The following is a 22,086-nucleotide window of genomic DNA, read 5'->3' as shown; positions in this document are numbered from 1 at the left end:
ATATTATTTACAGAATTTTAATAGATGACTATTTCCCCAGTACATTTTATATTAAAGATGTTATCCCTTTATTTTCTTAATTTAAGGAAAATTTTGACAGCCTGTAATAAACTAGTTATTTAGAAGTTTTAAATTCATTTTCTTACAGATGTTGCTGCAGCATCATTTAAACATTTTTTTTTCCTTGTGAATCATTAATGTTTTGAGGTATTTCTTTTACCTCCTAGAGAAACTATATCTGGGGATTAACAAGATTGTTCTCTGGAATTCATGTGGAAGCATAACTGCAGTAGCTGAGAAATGATCAAGTTTCCTTTTAGTTCTCAGCAAGAGTAATTGAATGTTGAATATCTTACTAAACGCTGGACTGTGACAGTGTGTTAACACTCCCGACTATCTCCTAACAGCAGGGCAATTATTTGCTGAGTGGGATTTTTATAAATCCCCTGGCAGTAGTATGTCCTGATAATTATGATGAAGTGCATTGGTCAGTGTTGATTCAGCAATCCCTTCTCTAGCAAATATTTCATTCACAGCTCTCCTTCATGCTTTTACTTTTATGGCTTTTAAAGATCTCTTACCTCTTCTCTCAGCTTGCTTAGATTATTATTATTATTTTTTTTAATACAAAATATATTGGAGAAAAAAGGATTTTAAAGTTAATTCCTTATTTTGTTGAAGTATTTTCTGTCTCCTTATACACATTTTGAAGAAGGAGTCATTTAACTCCTTATTAAAAGAGCAGACTGAGAAAGTAGAACCTTATTTAGATTCTTACTGTGGCAGTTGCTTGAAAAGGCTTCCTCCCTCAAAGGTATTTTTTTTTTCAGAAATAAATGAATGCTAAAAGAAACATTTATATTCATGACATATTCATGACATATGTTGATTATTTCATACTTTCAGAGTTGATATGGAAAAATAATTAAAACAGAGCATACCTTTATTATAGTTTAGTTGAATAGTTGAATTACAGTAAAATATATTTAAAATACATGAGGGAGGATACATTTTCTGTTAACTTCATGCTTACATTTACTCTTCAGCTCAACGTCATTGATTTTTAATTTTGCAGGTGTGATTATTTTCAGAACAGTAGCTGTTAAGTAACAGTTAAATTTTTCTCTGCTTATGGAAATGATAAACAGGAAAAGACAAAAATGCATATGCTACAGCATAGACTAAGATTAGGATAAGAGGTGGAAGAGATACAGAATATTTAAAACACACACACCCACACATTTTTCCTTGATTCCTTTTCCTTCCTTCATTAAATTAATATCTATTTTCTGATTTTTTTCTTTATATGCCACCATTAATTATAAAAATAAGAAAATGATTGAGAGAAAACTAAATGATAGAGTGTTAGAAATGCAAAATGATTCAAAATATTAATGTAATGCTAAGGATGACTGGGTAACAAATGATACATTTGCCAGTATGCTTGACCTGACACAATTAATATTCCAGGTCATGCTTGGGTTTCCATGATGGAAGGTCTGAGGCAGAGAATTCTAGGGGAAATATATATCTGTTGTATAACTCATTTCTCTTTCTCTCTCTCTGTCTCTCTCTCTCTTTTTTCCCCCGACGAATCAGAACCACAGCCTTATAAAAAAAAAAAAAAAAAGGAAAAAAATACAAAAATCTGTGCTTTCACACCTCATTTGCCATATTCACCATTGGGCCACCATTCAGCAGAAGAGCCTGATGTAAGGAGGTCAGTAAGAAGCTATTAGCAGAGTCCCCTCCTGAGATTTCTTTGGTCTTATTGAGTTGGAAGTCAGCATGACAGTACTGCAAATAACTCAGTTGCAGGTTTTTTAACAGTAGCACAGATTTCCCCATAGTGTTTGTCACTTCAGAAAAACGTTCCTGGAAATGGAGTCTCAGAAAGCTGGCTTTGACAGAGGACCTTCTTAGTTGTGAAGAACATGGGTACAGAAAAATGTGTCATACTCACTACAGAAGAGGTACTTTTTGTAACCTGTCATAATATTTGGGAGGGTAGCATATTTTTGTATGGACTAAAAGTGAAGAAAATCAAAATCTACCTCATACTCTGATTCCAAAGTATGGAGTAGTATCTCAAGACAGATACTTTTCTACCACTGAAAAAGCAGTATTAACTACAATGGTTTTGTAGTTGAGAGGATATTGCATTAAAGCAGTGAAAACGTGAAATAATGCTTTTAATATATTGTACTGGTCGCAAGAAGATATGAAAAACTATTAAGTATCAAAGGCTTTGATCCTCCAGATTCTTAAGATTTCTGCACACTGCTATCTTCCTGCAAAGGGTAGAATGAATAGCACATCCGTCAGCACACAACACATAAGCAAGAAGTCACAAAAATAAGACTCTGATTTGCAGAGATATTTTAAAGTGAATGAATTTTGCCAGAGATTGGTCTGAACTAGAAAGTAAAACCAAACTCATCCCCTTGTCTCTGCTACCAAACTTTGCCAATTTTAAATCTAGGCTTAAAACCTAGACACAAACCTTGGGGATTTTAGAGTAAATGAGTATTAATTTTATCTGTCTAGATATGAACTCTGCTGATTGCTCTGCTATCTGTCTGTTTGAATACTTGAACATATATAATTAAAATGTAAAGTAATTAACAGGATTGCTTGAAAAATCGTTAGTTAAAATGCACTTCGTAATTGATTTTGACCCAGATCTCACAAAGAGCTTCAACTGTAGAAGCAACATCTTGCAAAGTGTCTAGCTGCCCTCACTAATGTGCCTCACTAAAACTGCAAATCTGTTTTCATAGTTGATACACTATTTATGTATGTTTAACCTGATAATATATGAAAAAAAGAACAACACAAGATGACTCTTTGTTCAGGCACCTCTTCAGAAATAATAATCCAAATGACATTGATTCAGTGGGTTCCCAAAGCTATTATGGCTAATTTTGGTGTCATTAGAAGTGCTGAAAGCCAATCCTATTTGTGCACTGCATTTCAGTGTTTGAACTCTGAATACATATTTCTCTACTGCCAAATGTTTAAACAAAGAAATGTCAAGAACGTACATAATATCTCAACATAGATTATGAAATGCCATTCCAGAAAGCCATTATACTCATAGGTCCGTTAATACTTCTCTAAATGTGAATGATAGAAGTCGTGCCATTTCTCAGAGCCCAGATAAACATTACTTTAAAGTTATTCTTGCCTGTATTTCTTTAGAGGAAAAATGTTTGAAATATTTAAGATGTTGTATTTTTATTCTTTGTGGAAACAAACAAGAAACAATCTTGTGCTATGTGACTGAAGAAATCTAAATTTTCTTCTGTTAAATTTTCCTAAACAATTTGCTTTTCAGCATTTTTATTTTATTATTTTATTATTTTATTATTTTATTTTATTTATTTGATTTTACTTTTTATTTTATTTTATTTTATTTTATTTTTAAACATCTTAAAAAGCTGTGTAAATTTTAGGTAGCCCTGATCAGGATTTCCTACTGATTAACAAATCCATGAATGAAACTTCAGCATGCCGTTTTTATGGCAGAATGGTTTATTCCAGATCATCCTGATTCTCAGTGGTGAGCAAGGAGATGTTTTTCTCATGGAAAACATTTGTATTTTCATTGATATTGTAGTTTTCTATAAAATGTGTGCTGCAGATGTACAGTAAAAGAGCAGTATCTTTCTCACTACCTGGGGCCCTCTGCAGACACGTGGCTTGGCTAGAATGTAGAAGGTACTCTCCACATTAGTCAGGATATAACAACTGAACACAGAGGACATAGGAATGGGTGGAAAGATAAAGTATCAGTACAGTGAAATTCAGTGAAATGTGCAAAGATAGTAATCACAGACAATTACTTCTCTATTTTATTGTCATCAGCAAAATAAAGGCAAAAATTCATAGTATAGACAGATCCGATGGCCATGGTAGGACTAATGGGTGAAGAGCTATATGACCATGGTTGGTTTGTATATCTCCAGCATGGAATCTAATTTGTTTGGAAGACCTTGACTGTGTCATTTTATATATGAGATAACTTGCATAACAAATATGTAGCGGGAATGCATTCAATAGTTCAAAAAAGCCTGAGACAACATATGGAACTTGTGCTTATGGAAGACTTGCATGTCACTGAATGTTCACAAGCAAAACTGTGCTGCACTGATAAGAAAATTGTAACAAGGTAATGGATGAAATTCAACAAAAAATAAATCATAAGGAGAATCTGCAAGTTTATGAGATGTTCAGGTGAATAAGAGCAAGAGGTGTAGAACCAAACCTTGAAATATAGCTGGATTTTACAGATCACACAGATGGACCTGCAGTTTTGCAGTCACCCCACCAATCCTGCTTGTCTGCTGTTTGAAGCATGGATCTCTGCCATTATAGTTGACATCCTGAAAACTAAAGGAACAATCAGCGACTGATGTCTTTTTTATTCTATGTTTATTCAATGCTTCATAGCAAAGAAATATGATAAATGCAAAACATGATATATTATAACTGAACAAAACTGATCTACCTTCAAAGTCTGTTATACTGTCTACTGTTACAGAAAATACAATTTTCCTTAAAGCAAAACAGTATATTTATTTATTTATTTATTTAGCCAATGTTTTTTAAGCATCTCATCTGTTTTATTGGAAATTTAGTTGCTTTGTGCAATCTGGTAAACCAATTCTCATGTTTAGCACATAGTAATTATTAACTAGAATGGATACTTTATTGTTCATAACTTATTCAGTAAACTCACATATGTTTGAGTGTTGTTTATATACAACTGATAAAATTCCTACATTTCTAGGAATGTAGAATGATCATCATTCAGAATGTTTTAGGACCAGTCTGTCATATAATTTTGTCTTGCCAGATATTCACAGACTGTTAATGACAGAGATTACTAGCTAAGAATTTGAAATGTATGCTTTATATTAGTAATTATTATATTACATCACACTACTGATGTAATAGCGTATTGTTTCTTTGTGCTGAAAAAAAATGAAACAAAATTAAATGAAGAATGTAAATTTTTAGTTCAATTCACAATTCACATTTTTTAATCTTAATTTTTGTTTTTCACAGCTTTTATACTAATAAAACTAAATAGATATGAATGATTAAAGAAATGTAATAAGACATTTTGCTGCAAAAAAACAGTTACTATTTTTTGGTATTCAATAAATGTTCTTGTGTTTCCCTGTAGCCAGTCTTTCAGTTTTACTTTTAAAAATGTTGTAATTTCAACTGTCTTATGCCACACTGTGAGTTAGCTAGCACAGTGTCTAAAGGGACAAAAGTTATCTTTTTCCTTGTATGGATATTTATTTTAGAACGTATGTGCTTAGAAATAATAAGTAATACATATTTTTATTTCTGTTATGCATAGTAATTTAAAATGGCTTTTAAAGAAACATAAACTCAAGTTTATATTTCAAAACAAGTATAATACTTGTCTTTAAAGCTAGTTGTAAGCTTGTACAATTTAATTTATTTTTAAGGAAAAAATGGTACATTTGTTTGACTATTACCGTGGAAGAGGAAAGATGTGACCAAAAGAAAAGAGGGTTTGAGGTCCACGAAAATCAGCTGTGTATTTCTTGCTTGAATAAAATGAAAATTATACCCATTGGGAGGGCTAAAATACAGATTATACATTACACTATCCTATTTAAACACTTTTGTAACTGCAACTGTAAGTTAGTTGAAGTCAAAGGTAAACCCATCTTCTACTCAGATTGCAGGCATATATAATTCGCCGTTCAGAAAATCCCCAGATCCAATGGAACTGCTGCTCCGGCAGTCAAAGCCACTGGGACATAGGCGGCAGCAAGTGAAGAGTCCCTTCACAGATGAACTCTACGACTGGCCAACTTGTACAAGGCCTCCAACTTTCCATGCTGGAGAATCCCTGCCACCTATTGGCAGACAGAAACCTCAGGTAACAGTTTTCAGTGTCTCTTTTTGGTCAAATATTTTGTGTGTATGTTCTTTATTTATAGAACTAGTGCTTGCTTTCAGAATATAATTCTTTGACACAAATTTTTTTTAAGGAAAAAGAAATGTATGTGGTATGTAAAACAAGAAAATGTGACTTTGCTTTTGTCTTTTTGGAAAAAACAACAAAAAAGTCATCTGAGATTTCAAAGAGAAGATCTGATATAACTGAGTATCATCCTGATTCATCAGAGGGAGAATTCCTAAGTTCCAATTTTAAATCAATGAAAAATAGGAGAAATTAAAGATAAAATTAACCAGTTGAAATAACTTATTACTCTTTTTGTGTTTTCGATGTGGAGACCAAAAGACATCCTCTCAGTATGAAGTAGTTCCTGTACTTTTGCATCAGCTAGCTGTGTGTCAGTAAATACAAAAGTTTCTACATGTTCTGCATCAATTGTTTAGTTGCCCAGCTCCCTTCCTTAACTGTCATGGTCTGGATTTTGATTTCAGTTGATGTCAGCATATGTTGCAGATAACCTTTTTCCTCTCCCATAAAGTAATCTCTGAGGTAATACGTCAGAGATGTCCCACAAAATGGCAAAAGAGCATTTGCTACCTTATTATCTAAACCTGCTGGGAGTATGACCAATATTTATAAACCTTTGAGACCTTTGTGTTCTTCAGTTGATGATGAGTGGATATTTTTCCAGACATGTAGCTTTTGCCAGTGAATATCTGATATTTTTGAGGTAGACATACACTGTCTTTCTATCTCTTCTGAAGATTTTTTCGGTTTGCACAGTCTGCTGAACTTCTGCTTTATGTTCCTCATACATACATGTTTAGTGCCAGCTTGACTTTGAATGCTTGCAATGACTTCAGAACTTCTTGTACATTATTTTGAACTCCATGCTATCTTTAAATTTTCTCTTCCATGTTTAGCCTAGAGAAGTGAAGGCTCTGGGGCAACCTCATTGCAGCCTTTCAGTACTTACAGGGGGCTTATAGAAAAGATGGTGAATGACTTTTCAATGGGTATATTGTGATAGGACAAGGGGCAATGGTTTCAGTCTGAAAGAGGAGAGATTTAGGTTAGAAGTTAGGAGGAAATTCTTTACTCAGAAGGTGGTGAAACACTGTAACAGGCTGCACAGAGAAATTGTGCATGCCCCATCTCTGGAAGTGTTCAAGGCCAGGTTGGATAGAGCCCTGGGCTACCAGATCTAGTGGAAGGTGTCCCTGGTCATGGCAGGGGGCTTGAAACTAGATGATCTTCAAGGTTCCTTCCAAACCAAGCCATTCTATGATTCTATAATTCTACCGCTGGATTCAAACTATGTGTAGCCATGCTACAATTTGCCTGTGTTTTACTGATTGAATCGACATTGTTCTTCAGTGGAAACAGCCATGGGCTCATGGACTAACCCACACAGAAGAGGCTTTTCTCACCTTTATATCATATCTGACTTCTCTGTATCAACATGAGCCAATATCAATGGTGGGATGTGAATAAAAAGACAATTGGGTTAGAGCATGAGGAACAGATGCAGATCTGCCAAAATATGTCTGAATAAATAGAGGTGAGCCCCACAGAGATCCACGCTGCTTACAACATATATATGTATATATATATATATGTGTCCATAAATAAGGATCAACTTCAAGGTAGTTCACCTTTGTCCTTCCCTCCTTCCATCCCCACACCTTGATTGTTTGAACTTCCTCATATAACGATCTCATTGACTCATATTAGAACCAAGTCAAAGCATGAGCCAATGGTTTAGTGATCAGGGATTTTGGAGTTGAATGTAAATTCAAAAACAAATATGACATTATAGCCTTACCTTCTGGGACCAATGGGGCGATTATAGTCCTTCAGTGGGATGTGACTGGATGCGTTGTCTCTCAAGACAGAGAGGAAGATTTTGCATAGTGGACAAGGTACAGGAGTCATGCTTTTAAAATAAAGAGGGAACTCAGAGTTTTTCTATTGTTAAGCTGCTCTTGCAAAACCACTTTACTGTACATAAAGTATCGTACAAGATTCTGTTTGGGTTTGGAATATTTTATAGACCTTTCTAAGTTCAGATGCATTCACAGCAGTAGTGCACAGATAGCCTTTTAGAACAAACCAGAAGAGCCCTGTTTATTTTCTGCACCTCAAAGAGGGAATTTACTATATAATACTTTAATCCTTTCAGCACCCTGGGATGTACACTGTGGGGTAAATTTTCAAAGCACAGCACGTGGATTTAGCTGCGCGACTCTTATTGATGTTAATGGGAGTCACACGGCTAAATCCCTGCACAACACTTTGACAATTTAGGGTTGTATTGTCTAAGGAAAGGACACTGGTTTGAGATGATGAAGCAGCTGGAAATGAAAACCCATCAGAACACATCACCCTGAAAGTTGTCCAGTGTGACAATAAGAAATTTAATTACTAGCTATACTTGTGTCCTAGTTCTCTGTGATAACATTTTATATATCTCAGGTCCAGTGTGCACCACTTGTTACTCCATTGATTGTTCAGGTATCTAAAAATTGTGTTGCCCATAGGCCTGGATATTTTATATGAGAATGTAAATTACATAAGCTTAAGAGAACAAAAATTAGCTAACTACTAGCTTTTTCTTGGGAAAGTTGGTATTTAGCATTTTATATATAACTCCGTGTATGTGAGATATAGTGTATTTAAAAGAAAAGTTTTAATGATGATTATACATTAGTTATAACTATATATATATAGTTATAGTATATATGTAGTTATATATATTATATATATAATTATATATAATTAGTTATTAGTTATATATTAGTTAGTTATGACCTATCAGTTTTATTACTGAATTAACTAGAATTACAGTTTGATGGAAGAATGTGTAATTCTTAAATTAGTCAAGTGTTCTTTCAAAGGCATTAATAACAGAAAGTACATCCCCATTTTTAGGGGATTTAAATTTTTTTTTCTTGTATGCTGGTGGCTGTCATGGAATAGGAACAGTAAAGAGCACAAGATTTCATGTAGATCATAATTTTTTTCATGAGTTTCTTATTTTATGGTAAAGTAGTAAGAATGCCTCCCTGCTAACCATTTTATTTGGCAGACCAGTCAGTAGCAAGAATTTTTATGCTATTCAGTAAAAATTCCAAAATAGAACATGGAGTTGTTTGAGTTGCTTTTAGGGTGAAAACTGTTGGTTCCCTTTTGAAGCCAGATGTCCCAAATGCTTGTGGGCACTGCAGATATGAAAATATTTGCAAGCACCATTTTACCGCAGATTACATAAATCTTAAAGTTCATCTTGTAAAATGCAAATAGGCAAATAGATTTTTTAGAGGTCTTGTCATCTTACATACATTCAGTAGGTGTTTATTGCTGGGTAAGTTTCATAAAATATGTGTTTCAGAGAAATGCAGGGAAGGCTTAGAATTAACTTCATATTCTACAATATGCGCCACCATTAATGATGACAACCTTATTGGAGAGACCTTTGCATAGTTTGTATATTCTTTTTTTCCCCCTTCCATTAGTATTTGCTGTGCTTTATTAATTTCACCTGAACTATGAATTGAGAAAGTTAAAAGTTCTTAGAAATTAAAGATAGAAAAAAAAAAAGCTTGCTTGGACATCTGATTTGGCCCTTACTCTGGTGGAATATGAATAAATATTTTATGATGAAGAAGACTATTTTCTAAAAGCAAACATCTATCATTATGTTATTTGATAACACTACACTTCTTTCTTCTTTTCTCTGCATATGCAGCTCTGCAAACATCTTGCAATACAAAGTATTCATCTTTTCATTAGCAAGTTAAGCCTTATTTTATATCTTGATGATTAGATTATGTTACTAGAACATTGTTTACCAGTTTTAATGACCTGCTGTAGTATTGATTATTTTATTAAAGGCAATAACAATTTTCATTCTGTTTTTAAAAAAACTTATTGTGGTCATGCTAAATGAATGTATATTTTTTGTGGACACTTTTAGAAAGTAAAAGCAAGAAAATATCTGCAAGTAGTATAAATGCTATTGTTACTTCCTTACTATGATCTTTAAAAATATCTCCAAATCATGATGCTGTGCCTTTAAAAGTAAAGTTCCAATAAAAATCCATTAACTACTTTCAAATATAGCAATCCTCCTGTCCAGCTGTGAAAAGTACTAGATGATACTTATTTGCCATTTGTGTTATTTACGGTCCATGACTTTTATGGTAACTGGTTCCTATTATTGGTTTCTATTAATGTAAAACATAAGTGAACATAATGAGGCGTGAATCATTTCTTTTTATTAGCCCCACAGTCTTCACTCAGTGCTTGCAGTAACTCCAGCTGTGACTTGTTACTGATAACCTATTTAAAGAAGGATATCTTTAAGAATAAAGCCTGTGATTAGGATTCTTTGTCTGCTCATAGTTTCAGAAGGTTTCACTAGTTCATTGCAGGATCAGTAATGGTGAAAATAAAATAAAAATTAATTAGTAACACTTCTAATCTAGACTTGCCACTAAATTGTCCTGAGCGTAGTATGGCGCTAATTATACTTGAGGTAAGTTCACAGTGGTTAGTACTAAAAGGAAGACATAACATACATCACTTTGACAGTGTAGAAAAGGACTTTCTGTTGCTCTCTCTATCTGTATTGTTAAATGGTAGGTACTGGTTTGATCAGTTATTAAATGGTCTGCTTTTTAAAAAAAAAAACACAACATTTTATATATATACGTATACACATACATCCTTTTGTGTGTTTATGGATGTATATATGTTATATATACACACATCTCTGAAATAATTACGAGCTTTTGGTTTTTCTTAAGACTAGTGAGATTAATGTGGAATTAGAAGTTTCAAAAATAGACTATATAGTTCCATTTTTGTAGACATTAGTTTGAATCATATTAGAGGAATTGTATTTTAAGTCACATATTAAGTTCTTCCACATAGCTTTATAGTTAAATTGAAAAGAGCATGTTCTTTAAGGTAGAACATGATTTATCCCATGAAAAGGAAGAGACTTCCTGCTTAAACAGAATCTAGATGAAGTTAACGCTTGTATATCAAATTTTATTTCACCAGTATTTTTTCCAAGGGAAAAAATAAGGTCTCCTAATAAGTTCTAACAATGTATTGTTTTAAAATAATAAATATTTATGAGTAGCTAAATAAATCTGGAGTACGCATTTCTCATTCTCTCTTTAGGGCTTTAGAGCATGTTCTCAACCTTTGTGTTATCTGTAATTCTCTATCGAAATGAACTGCTTTAATTATTTTGGAAGAAAAGTCGTGCTACACTTCCTAGACACTCTGTGTCCTCATTCATCAGTGATGTGTCATGAATAAAAGAAAGAAAGAACTATAGCCCCACAATAAAACACTTACGTTATCCTATACCTTTCCTCAGGGGCCTTTCCGCGATACCGCTGAAGTATTGCGGCAGCGCTATATGCCTTTGGAACCAACCTTGCGAGTGGCAGCATCAATCGATTCACCACTAGAGAAGGCCAGAGTGGAAATGAAAAGGGAGGAATGGAGAAACCATATACATGACAATGAGTAAGCTATTTTATTTTCCCTTTTATTGTTGTGAGGATGTTTTCTTTATTTCATTGATTTCAAAAACCTTTCATGTGTGACAAAATGAAATGTCAAACCTGACAGCTTAGTAGCAAACATTCTCTGTACATACTTCTAAATTCTATGTTCTTAGATTATAAACTTTCCAGGGCAGAGACCCTATCTTGTAATGGTATTACATGTGCCATCTGTATCTATGAATCAATAGAACGTGCTATAATAATAATATGTGATGCAACAGATGAACTTACTGGGAAATAAGTAAACAAATGCAAATTACTTTTTGCCATATGCACCTTGCCAAGGAACAAATACTATTTCTGTCTTCATATTCAAAGATTTTAAATACTGTGGGAGGAAACATGTTCTTGCATGCCATTGAGACATGCCTTCTTTCCAGTAGACTACCAAAGCTCACTTGGAAGGGAAGGGAGCATATGTTGCACATGTTGAACGTGATATAAAAACTGTAATCATCTTTGTGGCAGTTTGGTTTCCTGAGCCATGGCATCTGTAATAGCATCAGAGGGGCCAATTCTTTTCCATACAATCCAAAATTACATAATCCATCCCCCCACATTTAAGGCTATCACCAAATATTCCCAATTCTTTTTTTATTGGGATGGAACTCCTTTGCCCAATCATAATAAAGCCTGTTAAGTCACTTGTTCTGGCTTTGTAGTTAACTAGAAACAAATGATGTTTTGACAACTTTTCGCTTCAATTCACTGCTCTTGGCAATTCTTTGACACTTCAGTACCAGAATTCAGGACAGAAAGGAATCCCTTTTCCTTGTGGGCAGCCTGTGATCTACTGATTCACTGGGAATGAATAATACTTTACTATCAGCTCCATATTGCCTGTGTCAGTTTAAGACTGGGATTTAAGAATTCTAAAATCAACCGCATTTGCATGTTTTAGCTTTTGTTTTAATTGCTGGATCCTTTTTTTTTTTTTTTCCCCGTGTTTTCCCTGATTTAATATTAATAGTGACTTTCAAAGGAGCTTCTACTTAAAAACAATTTTGAAAGAAAATCTTTTAATTCAGCAACTTTTCCACATTTGTAGAATGTTATTTGTGATATTTGGTAACAAAAATTGGATGTAGTATTTTTTACCCCTTTTATACCAAAAGAATAATAGGGAAAAGTTACAAGTAAAAGTGTACTTCAGGTTTCTCTTCTTTCCTCTATTGTTTTGATCATTGGAGAAGGGGAAAAGCAGTTTAACTTTCAAATCTCATCTTAGATCAGTGCTAACTTTTAAATGTTTATTTTTATTTTTGGCTTCTATGACTGAAATCTAGAAAACACTGAGTAATAATTAAGATTCTTTCTTTCAGCTAAGGTGTTCTTTACACTGGATAGGTTTTGATTATATTTTCCAAATGAGGAGGGATTATGTTCTTCATTTATGGGAATGACTATATGGCCTGGTCTTTATTTGATATGATTTACACCAGAGGTCACTGTGTCAACAGTTTCAGAAGGTCATATGTTGAAATATTTATTTCCCTGTTTTTTCCCACTTAGTGAATTGTGAAGGCTTTGGTCTTGTACACTTCAAATTTGGAGTCTCCAACTTTGACAGATATTAATTGATCGGGGGTCTTTATTTACCTTATGGGCAAGGAAGCATTTCATTCCATCCTTAATACGCAGAAGCAGTGATTCTCAGCTTCACGCGCACTAAATGCATAGTGTATTATACATTTTCAGGCTGTGATCATTCCGTTTGTGCTTCAGGTTCAACCAACCATGCAAGGGTCACATCTGTAACCTTGAAAAGGTGATGACAGAGCTCCAGGTCATCATCAGGTCTAAGACTCACTAGCAATGCTGCAGCTGCTTTGTGGTATGCTGGTCTCCAGGGAGGAGTCAGCAAAGGGTTACTCAGATTCTACAGTACTTTTTTCTCAGCGGTGTCTATTATGAACTGACAGATTTCTGTCTCTTTCCGTGTAATTGTATACTTTGGGACTGTATTTCTTTCTGGTTGTATGCTGATCATTCTTCTATTTTAGCAAATAAAGAAAAGAGGAAGTGTGTGGAGTTTGTGGAGAAAGCTAGTATTTGCATAAAAAAGACAAACTGAATCCTTGATCTTATTTTTCCAGAATGACTATTGTGCATTATCTTTTAAGATAGCAGGTATAAAACAGCAATATTTTTTCTATATCAGATGTTAAGAATTCCCACTCACCTCTGATTTCAATTTTTTTTTAAAGAGTTAATGTTTTCTCTAAATGTTTCAAGCTCTGAGAAACTTCTTGCTTCTGATGAATGCAGAAATAATAGAGAAAGCCAAGGGAGAGGTTGAGGCAAGTAGAAGCAGTATAAATCCAAAACAAGAAAATGATGGGGGTGCTTGAAGCAACTGCTGGAATTTCCTATTTTGCAATGAAACAGCAACTGGGTAATCTAACCTAATAAGAGTGATACCTCTTTCTCATGTAATTGAAGCTGTTACTGCCTTATTGTGCTATTTTTCATACAAATGGAGTGATTTCCCCCTACACTTGGATAGGAATGACAATTGGACTCCTTTGGGATGGCCACTTAATAAACTAGTGTCTAGTTTGAGACACCAACTGCTGGATCCAGCAGATTTAGATCACTAAGCATGAAAAGTTCTTTACTCAGTTGCGTGCAGCAGTGTGCTCGCCTAATTTTCCAGAGAACGAAAATGTAAATTATTTTCATTAAGTGCTGAAATCTGCCTCACATAATATGCCTCATGATTGAGAGTATAGTATTAAACATCTTTATAAAGTCAACATACATCAGAATGAGTTGCAATGTGGTGATAGAATAGGGATAAACCAGCAATAGTGTAAAGCTGAGGATTTCTGATTCACTGTAGGCTGCTGGTGTGACAACAGGCAAGTTGTCTCAGTTTCTGGCTCTCTCTGTGCTCAGTACTGTACAAAAGATAGCCAAGCTAGTCCTGAACACATTGGTTCACTTGTGTGCAGCACAGCACGATGTTTGCACACCCCATGTCTCACACACTGTGTGAGTGTTGCAGTACCAAGCTCCTCACAGGTTTATTTTCAGCAAGATAATGCCTTCCTTTAGAGCCACTGTAGGTACTCCTGCACTACACAGTGCTGTGCACAAAGGATGGACTTACAGAAAGATTAATGACTCGGAGTCATCAGTATCATGACATGCCCAGTGTAAATGGCATTTTAAAATAAAATTTAAAAAACAAGTCACTTCATTTTGATGAGATTTTGCAATTTTAAGAAATCTTTTCATTTGTATGTTTTTAAGATTTTTTTACTGTATTTCTGAATTAGCCTAGTGAAAATGGCCACTATGTTTTATGTCATGCAAATATAACACATCTGAAAACTTTGTTCAAATTATGCTTAGGTTTTCATATGCTTTGCAACTTCAGCAATCTGCATATTTTCCGGACTGTTATTGTATTATGATAAACAGGGATTATCATATATTTTCAGATAATGTTTTCTTAACAATTCAACTTCTATTTGTAACTCTTCCATTTATTTTAATTACTAGCACAGTGTGCAACATTTATTAATCAGTAGAGTCTTTTTAAGTTAAAATACTAAATTAGCTAACCCCATTAACACAGAATACTCCAAACAAGCAGTAATAGGAGAGGTAGTTACTGTGCAAATCGTATTATACATGCGGGTGCTCTAGGGCACAGTTAAGCATGATTACCCTCTTTTGATCCAGTATTCCTCTGCTTCTTCCAGCTAATTTCCACTGGAAATTTACAAAGTAGTGCCTTCATTTTTCCATCTTAATTTTTCTAATGAAGTTCTAGTACTTTATAACACTGGGGATGCAGATAAGTCAGTGTATAATTAAGAAGTTCCAGAATTTGCTGCAGAAGAGATCTTTTACTTTCTACACGAACTGGACGATTTTTTTCTTTTGCCACTTTACATTATTGCAAACATGGGTTAAATAAAAACAGAAAGGGGATTCTTAGATTTGCTGCTGTTAGGATAAAAATGACTGAGACCTTACTGAAAAAGCATCGATATTTACTATATTTAGTGTATTACTGCACACAATATTTGTAATAATGCACCCAAAATTTCTCATGGAAAAAATACCATGCTAAAGATAATCTGACTAGATACAGTAAGTAAAATATGCTGTCTTTATACTGTTAATTACACTTTGATTTGTAATGTGCACTCATTATGAACTACATAATGGCTGCCCTGTTGCAATTGTTTTGCTGTGGAAAACCATTTTGCTTCTTTGTTCACTGAGTGAAAAGATAGTCTGTTGGATTAGATAGAGCAATGACTTTAGGTAAAACCCAAATCTGAAAGCTTAAAATTAATTACATTTTTTATTTAATAAATTAAAAAAACCATAAGATTCACAGCTTCCAGGAGGTGAAACATAGTTTGTTTGGAGCTAATTGCTTGTGGTCTTCTTTAAAGTGAGGGGATTTTTTTTTGTTTGACTTAGATCAAGACAACAAAAAACTGAATTGCTATTACATGGAACCAGTTTAGATACAAATTTAACAGCACTATCACACATCTAGAGCTAAAATTTTGGTAGTGTTTTTACGTCTAAGTTACTAAAACATACAATACATACAAATATTGTGCAAGTTTGAAAAATCTAGGAATATTTACCCTACCTCTCTTTGGTGTTAATATTTCTTACTGTGCCATGGGGTGTGGGATAGTCTAGCAGTAGATCTCCTACCTGATCTTTCTCAGTGGCCTGGGTAAAGCGAAGCATTTTTGCTCGCAGTATTATGTGCTTGCACTGCTAGACTGCTTTGCAGAGATCCAGAGAACCTGGTGAAGTCCTGCCCTGTTGCTTGCTGCCATTTAGACAGAAGAAAAAGTGAATGCTGCTTAGCTTTATCCTGCAGAGGCAGGGACACCTTTCACCTGATCAGTTTGTCCAGGGCCCCATCCAACTTGGCCTTGAACACTTCCAAGGATGGGGCATCCACAACTTCTCTGGGAGGCCCTCACCACCCTCATTGTGAGACGTTTCTTCCTTATATCTAATCTAAACCTATCTTTTTTTGCTTAAAACTGTTACCTCTTGTTCTATCACTACACTCCCTGACAAATCCTCCTTCCTGTTTGTGCTGCTGCATAGGAAGATTTTTCTCTCCTCTTGCATTGCCATAGACATCAGAGTCTAGTACCTTCTACAGCATCTATCAAGGCCAAACAGAAAGCCTTTAGTATCTAAGAGGCCTCTTCCATCTCCTGTCAAAATAGCAAGAAATAATGGAATAAGAGACAGAATGGAAGGAAGAAGTAATAGGTGATGAGATGAAGGAAGAAAGAGAACAAGGGGGCTGAAATGTGTGGAAAGGAAGGATTAGAAAGATTAAATTAATGGTAGCAAGGAGGTACAGGATAGAAAGGAGAGAGAACACAATTTTATTTAACAACAAAGGATATCAAGGATATCTTTTGAAATATAAATATATACTGCTATAAACTGTCAGGTCTAGGATTGTCTACTAAGTCAAGGCCTCCGAGGCTTTTTGGTTCCAACTCTTTCACCCTATCTTGATTGTATTCTTTGTCACGTCTCTCATTTAAGCTTTTGTGGTGGGTGGAATGAAATAACTTTTCATTTTTTAAGTGTATTTCTTTGGGGAGAATTCACCTCCCATTAAATCATAAAGTTTTGGAAAGGCTCAGATTATACTGATTACGCTTTATGGCACAATATGACGACAACATGGAATTTGATTCATCTTTCATCCCGCTACTTCTGTCTCTGTCAGTTTTACTGAAAGCCTTCAAGAACTTTTGAATTTACACTGAAATCACAAAGAAAAGCTGAAACCCAGATATAAGAATCCCACTGGAGTGAGCTTATTGTGGGGAAAAAACTACTGAGGTCTAAGCTTGGGCAGTTTATAGTGTTATCATACCATTGTCTGGATTTAATTTTCTTCTCCTTCCATCACTCTCTTCTTTCACATTCAGAACACATACTGTCATTAATTTGGGGAAAAGCTGTGTCAGGTATATAGAGAGAGCTACAGAACACAATGCCGTTACTGAAGTATATTGCAGTGCTCTTGATTTTTACTATTATCATTGTTTGGTAGGGCTATAACGACGCTTGTATGATTCCTATTAATTTGCTTATCTACCTAAAACAAATAAACAAAATTTTAAAATATTTTTAATTAGTTATTTACATAAAATTATGACAATATTTGCTTGCTTTAAACAGACATTGAATTTGTGAATATGATCTTTTCTTGTTGTTAGATCATTGTTCCTATCAACAACTGCTCAGGTGGCTCTGACTGCAGATCTACAGACAGAAGAAAAAAAATTACTACTTTATGCCATTATACCCCATTATATTGTTGATGTTCTTTCATGTCATTTTCAGTATTTTTTTATTATTCAATGTTCTTTTTCAAAAACTCATAGTTGCTTTAACTTTTTCCTCAACCATAGACATACATTGCAGGCTGTACAGCACATAGACCAGCCGATGGTCTTAGAGGAGATAAGCAGTCGAATGTGGAAGATTAAATTTGTGCTAAGCTACATGTAGTGCAAGCTGTTACTTGTGACCTAAAGTGTTAGAATATATGCATAGATATTTAAGTTCAGAATTGTGGTAAAACATAAATTACTCTGATTTGCCAAACTCTGATTTGATCAATAGATTTGCCAAAAAAGATGAAGCCGAACTGGTCCACAGTAAAATCAAGCCCTTCACATAGAACATTTTATAGGGGAAACAACTAGAATCCTTATTGTTTTCTTTACTTAACCTTCTACTTTTCTCATGATTTTTTTTTTGCTCTTTCATGTATAAATTTTACAGATGTGGTATTCATATTGAATTATGAATGTTATGGCTCAACTAAATTATATGCATATATGGGCAAATCCCTAAACTGCTAGCCTTCTCAGATATCCAATCCCCTGAGAAAGCCAATTTTCTTTCATGTCTGAACAAAAGAAAAATGTACTATTAAAATGCAATTCAGAAGTGATAAAAACTGCAAGTGGAGCAGCCGGCTCACAGCACCTTCGGTGTATTCTCTGGGACACTGGGGCCACATTAATTTTTGTGTGCATGTGATGTCCATCCCATGTGCAAATTAGCATTACAAGTACCATAATCTGTCTTATGTGAGTGTCCTTTCCCATGAGTATACACATGCTATTATAGCTTTGTATAATTTAAGTCTGCTAAATCAGTGTTTTTCTTTTTGCTAACTTTACATGACATTTGACTGTGGTACTGGATAGAATAAATTGATATAGCTAGGAGTATTGTTAAATAGTTTCTTTTTATGAAGTGGAAAGAGAGGTATATAACTTAAGAAAAATAAACAAGCTCACCCAAACAGTTGTTGATTTATTGGTTAGTGTAAATAAATCATTTTGTGAGTCTGTATCAGCTGAGAAACAGGAAGAAACATATTTTTATCCCCATCTTTAACAAAAACGTGTTTGACTATAACTCTTATTGGGACTCTGCGTTCTGAAAAACTTTCAACTAGTAAAAGGGTTTAATTAACTACACCTATTATTGTGGCTGTTAAAGTGATGTTTTAAACTCTTGAAACTTATTTCTAATTTTACTGTGTAATAATTTTTCTGCACTTGTAGAATAAAGAACACACATTTCTTCTTTGGAATACCAGCAATGATAAGCTTCATTCATGGGATTTTCCTTTATATTAAAATGTATCTCTTTGCTCTTGTAACTCTCTTGCAAACTAAAATGGGCAGATGAAACTGATATCTTTGTAGGGTCTCTTGCAAATCCGTTATGTATGAGATGCCTTTCACCCTCCTCCATACAGTTTACTGTGGGACCTACCCAGAAGACCTGTAGGTGCCCACAGGCTTTAGTGATGTCTATCTTAAAACAACCTCTATGACCAAAGAAGGCATCTGGAATTTCACTGTTCAATGGTAGTATGCAAGAAGGGAGTTCACCCTCAGCATGACTAAAGGTGAAAGAATCAAATCCCAAAAGATTGATGGTTAGGGCATACTGATAACTTCACAGTAAAGTACACGATTTGTGTATTTAGAATAAATCATTGATTTGCTTTGTGGTCTGCCAATACATGAAAGCCAACAGTACTATCTGTCTAAGTTTCTATTCTGCTCAACTAGGCTACACCTTATATAGCTTTGGTTAACAGTTATCAAAGGATACACTTTCTACTTTAAGGTACAAAAGGAGTTCTTTCTGGTGTGAATTAGTCTTGGTCTATACTTACACTGCCGGTAGTCTTGAAATGTATCCATCCTGATGGAATGATCAGGTTGAGGTTGTGTTGGTTGCCTTTTAGAGTACGCTACTTGTAAGGTGGATGCAAGGTTCTCCAGAAATGAACTCTACTTTTGCATGGTGGAGGCCTTCCATTGACTGGTGGCACATACTGCATTGCACATGTCAATAAGGAAATCACAGCAAACCAGTCCCTGTTCATTCCCTCTTTACACCACACCAGTTAACAGTGCAAATATAGCCAAAGTAATAATCTGGTAATGCAAATGCACCACCTTCTATCTTCTTACAAGGCTTCATTTTATGCTGTTGAAGATCTCTATCACTTTGCTCCAAATTTTATTAAAAAGCAATTATAAAAGAAATTGCAGTAACCCTTCCACAGTACTGAGGAGGGGACATCAAGATGGTAGAGGAAAATAGCAGAAACTTGTGTCCACCTCATTTTCTGCTGCATTGATATCTTATTTACATGATTTCTGTGGCATCTGGAGTAGACCATAATTTTTAAATATTTTTTGAATTTCAGATTTTTGCCATTTTCTTCGTATCATAAAAATGAGAAGTATGATCCATCAATTCATAGGTCAGGCAAATATGGCCAAGAAACTTATGGAATTAAACATTTCCGGGAAGTACAGCCGAATAAGTGGGTAACAGGCAAGGTGAGTCACTACAAAAATTAAAGAATGGCTTACTTTTTTAGATTGCTATTGTATGTGAATTTGAGCTTGATCCTGAGATCATTGAATCCACTGGGTATCTTTGGGCCATCAAGGTTTCTCAACTCGTTGGTAAGTTAAACTGGAAGAAATTCAACAATTCTTTGACCTACAAGGTAAGGATTAAGAGCATGTATAAGTACAGATCTGGTTATATCAGTTTTGCAATTTTTTTTTTATGCCTTTCCTTATTTAGGACATCATATTATATACAATATAATATAGGTATATTTATTCTTACATGCTAAACCTTTAGAAAATTATGGAAGAAAAACGGAGAAAATATAAAATATTTTGTTGCTTATGTTCTTTGGGTGAAAAAGGGTGAAAATGAACCTAAACAGTGTTTTAACATGATTTGTGCATATATTTGCATTACTTATTTTTGTATTAGGTATCATAATCACATTAAAATTTCCCAGTACAGGAAAGATATGGACTTGACAGAACAGTTCCAGCACATGGCCTCAAAGATGATAAAGGGCATAGAATACCTTTTCTATGAGAACAGGCTGAGAGAGCTGGAACTCTCCAATGTGGAGAAGAGAAGGCTCAGGGACATCTTATCAATGTATATAAACACCTGTGGGAGGAAATGAAGATGGAACCAGATTCTTCTCAGTAGTGTCTAGGACAATTAGCATCAGGTACAAACTGAGATGTATAACATTCCATCTGAATGAAAGAAAGCACATTTCATGTATTTATTTATTTAATTATTTTTATTTACTTATCGATCTATTTATTTTACTGTGGGAGTGGTCAAACACTGGAACAGGTTGCCTAGGGGATTGTGAAGTCTCTATCATTGGATGTATTCAAAACCTGACAGGACACAGTCCTGGGCAACATGCTGTAGCTGGTCCTGCTTCAGCAAAGAGGTGGACTATCTGATCTGAAGAAGTCCCTTTCAACCAAATTAATTTTGGGGTTTTATAAGATATGATTACTTGTTTTCTTGAAAGTAACTTATCCTTGTAAATATAAAGCAGGTTTCGAGGAATTTTATTTTGAGATGAAATATTTTGTCTGATACTTTTCTCAAAATTTTAAGCTTTAAAAATAATATTAGAGTAAAATTTTGATATTTAATCATTAAAAAAAATTAAATAAATTACATTGTAAATAAAGATACAAAGATCAAATGAAAAGATCTGAATTTGTCTTTCAAATGCAATTAATGGAGGGTATGCTTCACTGGAGTCCCAAAGCATAAGCATGATATATAAAAAAATGATATAAAATTTGTTGGTCCTACTTGTTTTATACTGTAAAGACTTTTCCAATCTGTAGCAGTTCTTGATCAGGCTCAGATACCAATATCAACCAATGTAAAGGTATTCGTACTGTTTATCATAGGTATATGATGCATATAATATAAATTACAGGACTTAGCTTATACAACTAAAATTGCTTTACTTGCTATCTTGGATAGATTTCAACCTAAATCTCTGGGGGTATATAGCTGTATGCATTAATCCAACACAACCTACAGCCTTCCAACCCCAGTTCTAAATTAAAATGAAGCTTCAGTTAGGAGCTGCTTACCCAAACAGAGAGATAAGAGGGGAAAATAGCTCTTTCTGACCTACCTGCT

The 22,086-nt window shown here is 34.4% G+C and overlaps 1 protein-coding gene across 3 annotated transcripts in view; it reads left to right on the top strand.

The window, feature by feature from the left end:
- Nucleotides 1-22,086, top strand: part of SPATA17 (spermatogenesis associated 17) — a 100,260-nt gene that overhangs the window by 53,076 nt on the left and 25,098 nt on the right. For all 3 annotated transcript variants that reach the window (XM_035558016.2, XM_035558006.2, XM_035558034.1), the window contains exons 7-9: nucleotides 5,723-5,926; nucleotides 11,340-11,491; nucleotides 20,297-20,432. In XM_035558016.2, coding sequence (XP_035413909.1) covers nucleotides 5,723-5,926; nucleotides 11,340-11,491; nucleotides 20,297-20,432 — 492 coding nt within the window. The remainder of the gene's footprint in view (nucleotides 1-5,722; nucleotides 5,927-11,339; nucleotides 11,492-20,296; nucleotides 20,433-22,086) is intronic.

The sequence above is a fragment of the Cygnus atratus genome, chromosome 3 (genome assembly GCF_013377495.2).
Source record: "Cygnus atratus isolate AKBS03 ecotype Queensland, Australia chromosome 3, CAtr_DNAZoo_HiC_assembly, whole genome shotgun sequence".
Lineage (NCBI taxonomy): Eukaryota > Metazoa > Chordata > Aves > Anseriformes > Anatidae > Cygnus > Cygnus atratus.
Note: the sequence above shows the minus strand (reverse complement) of the source record. Positions and strands in the feature narration are given on the sequence as shown.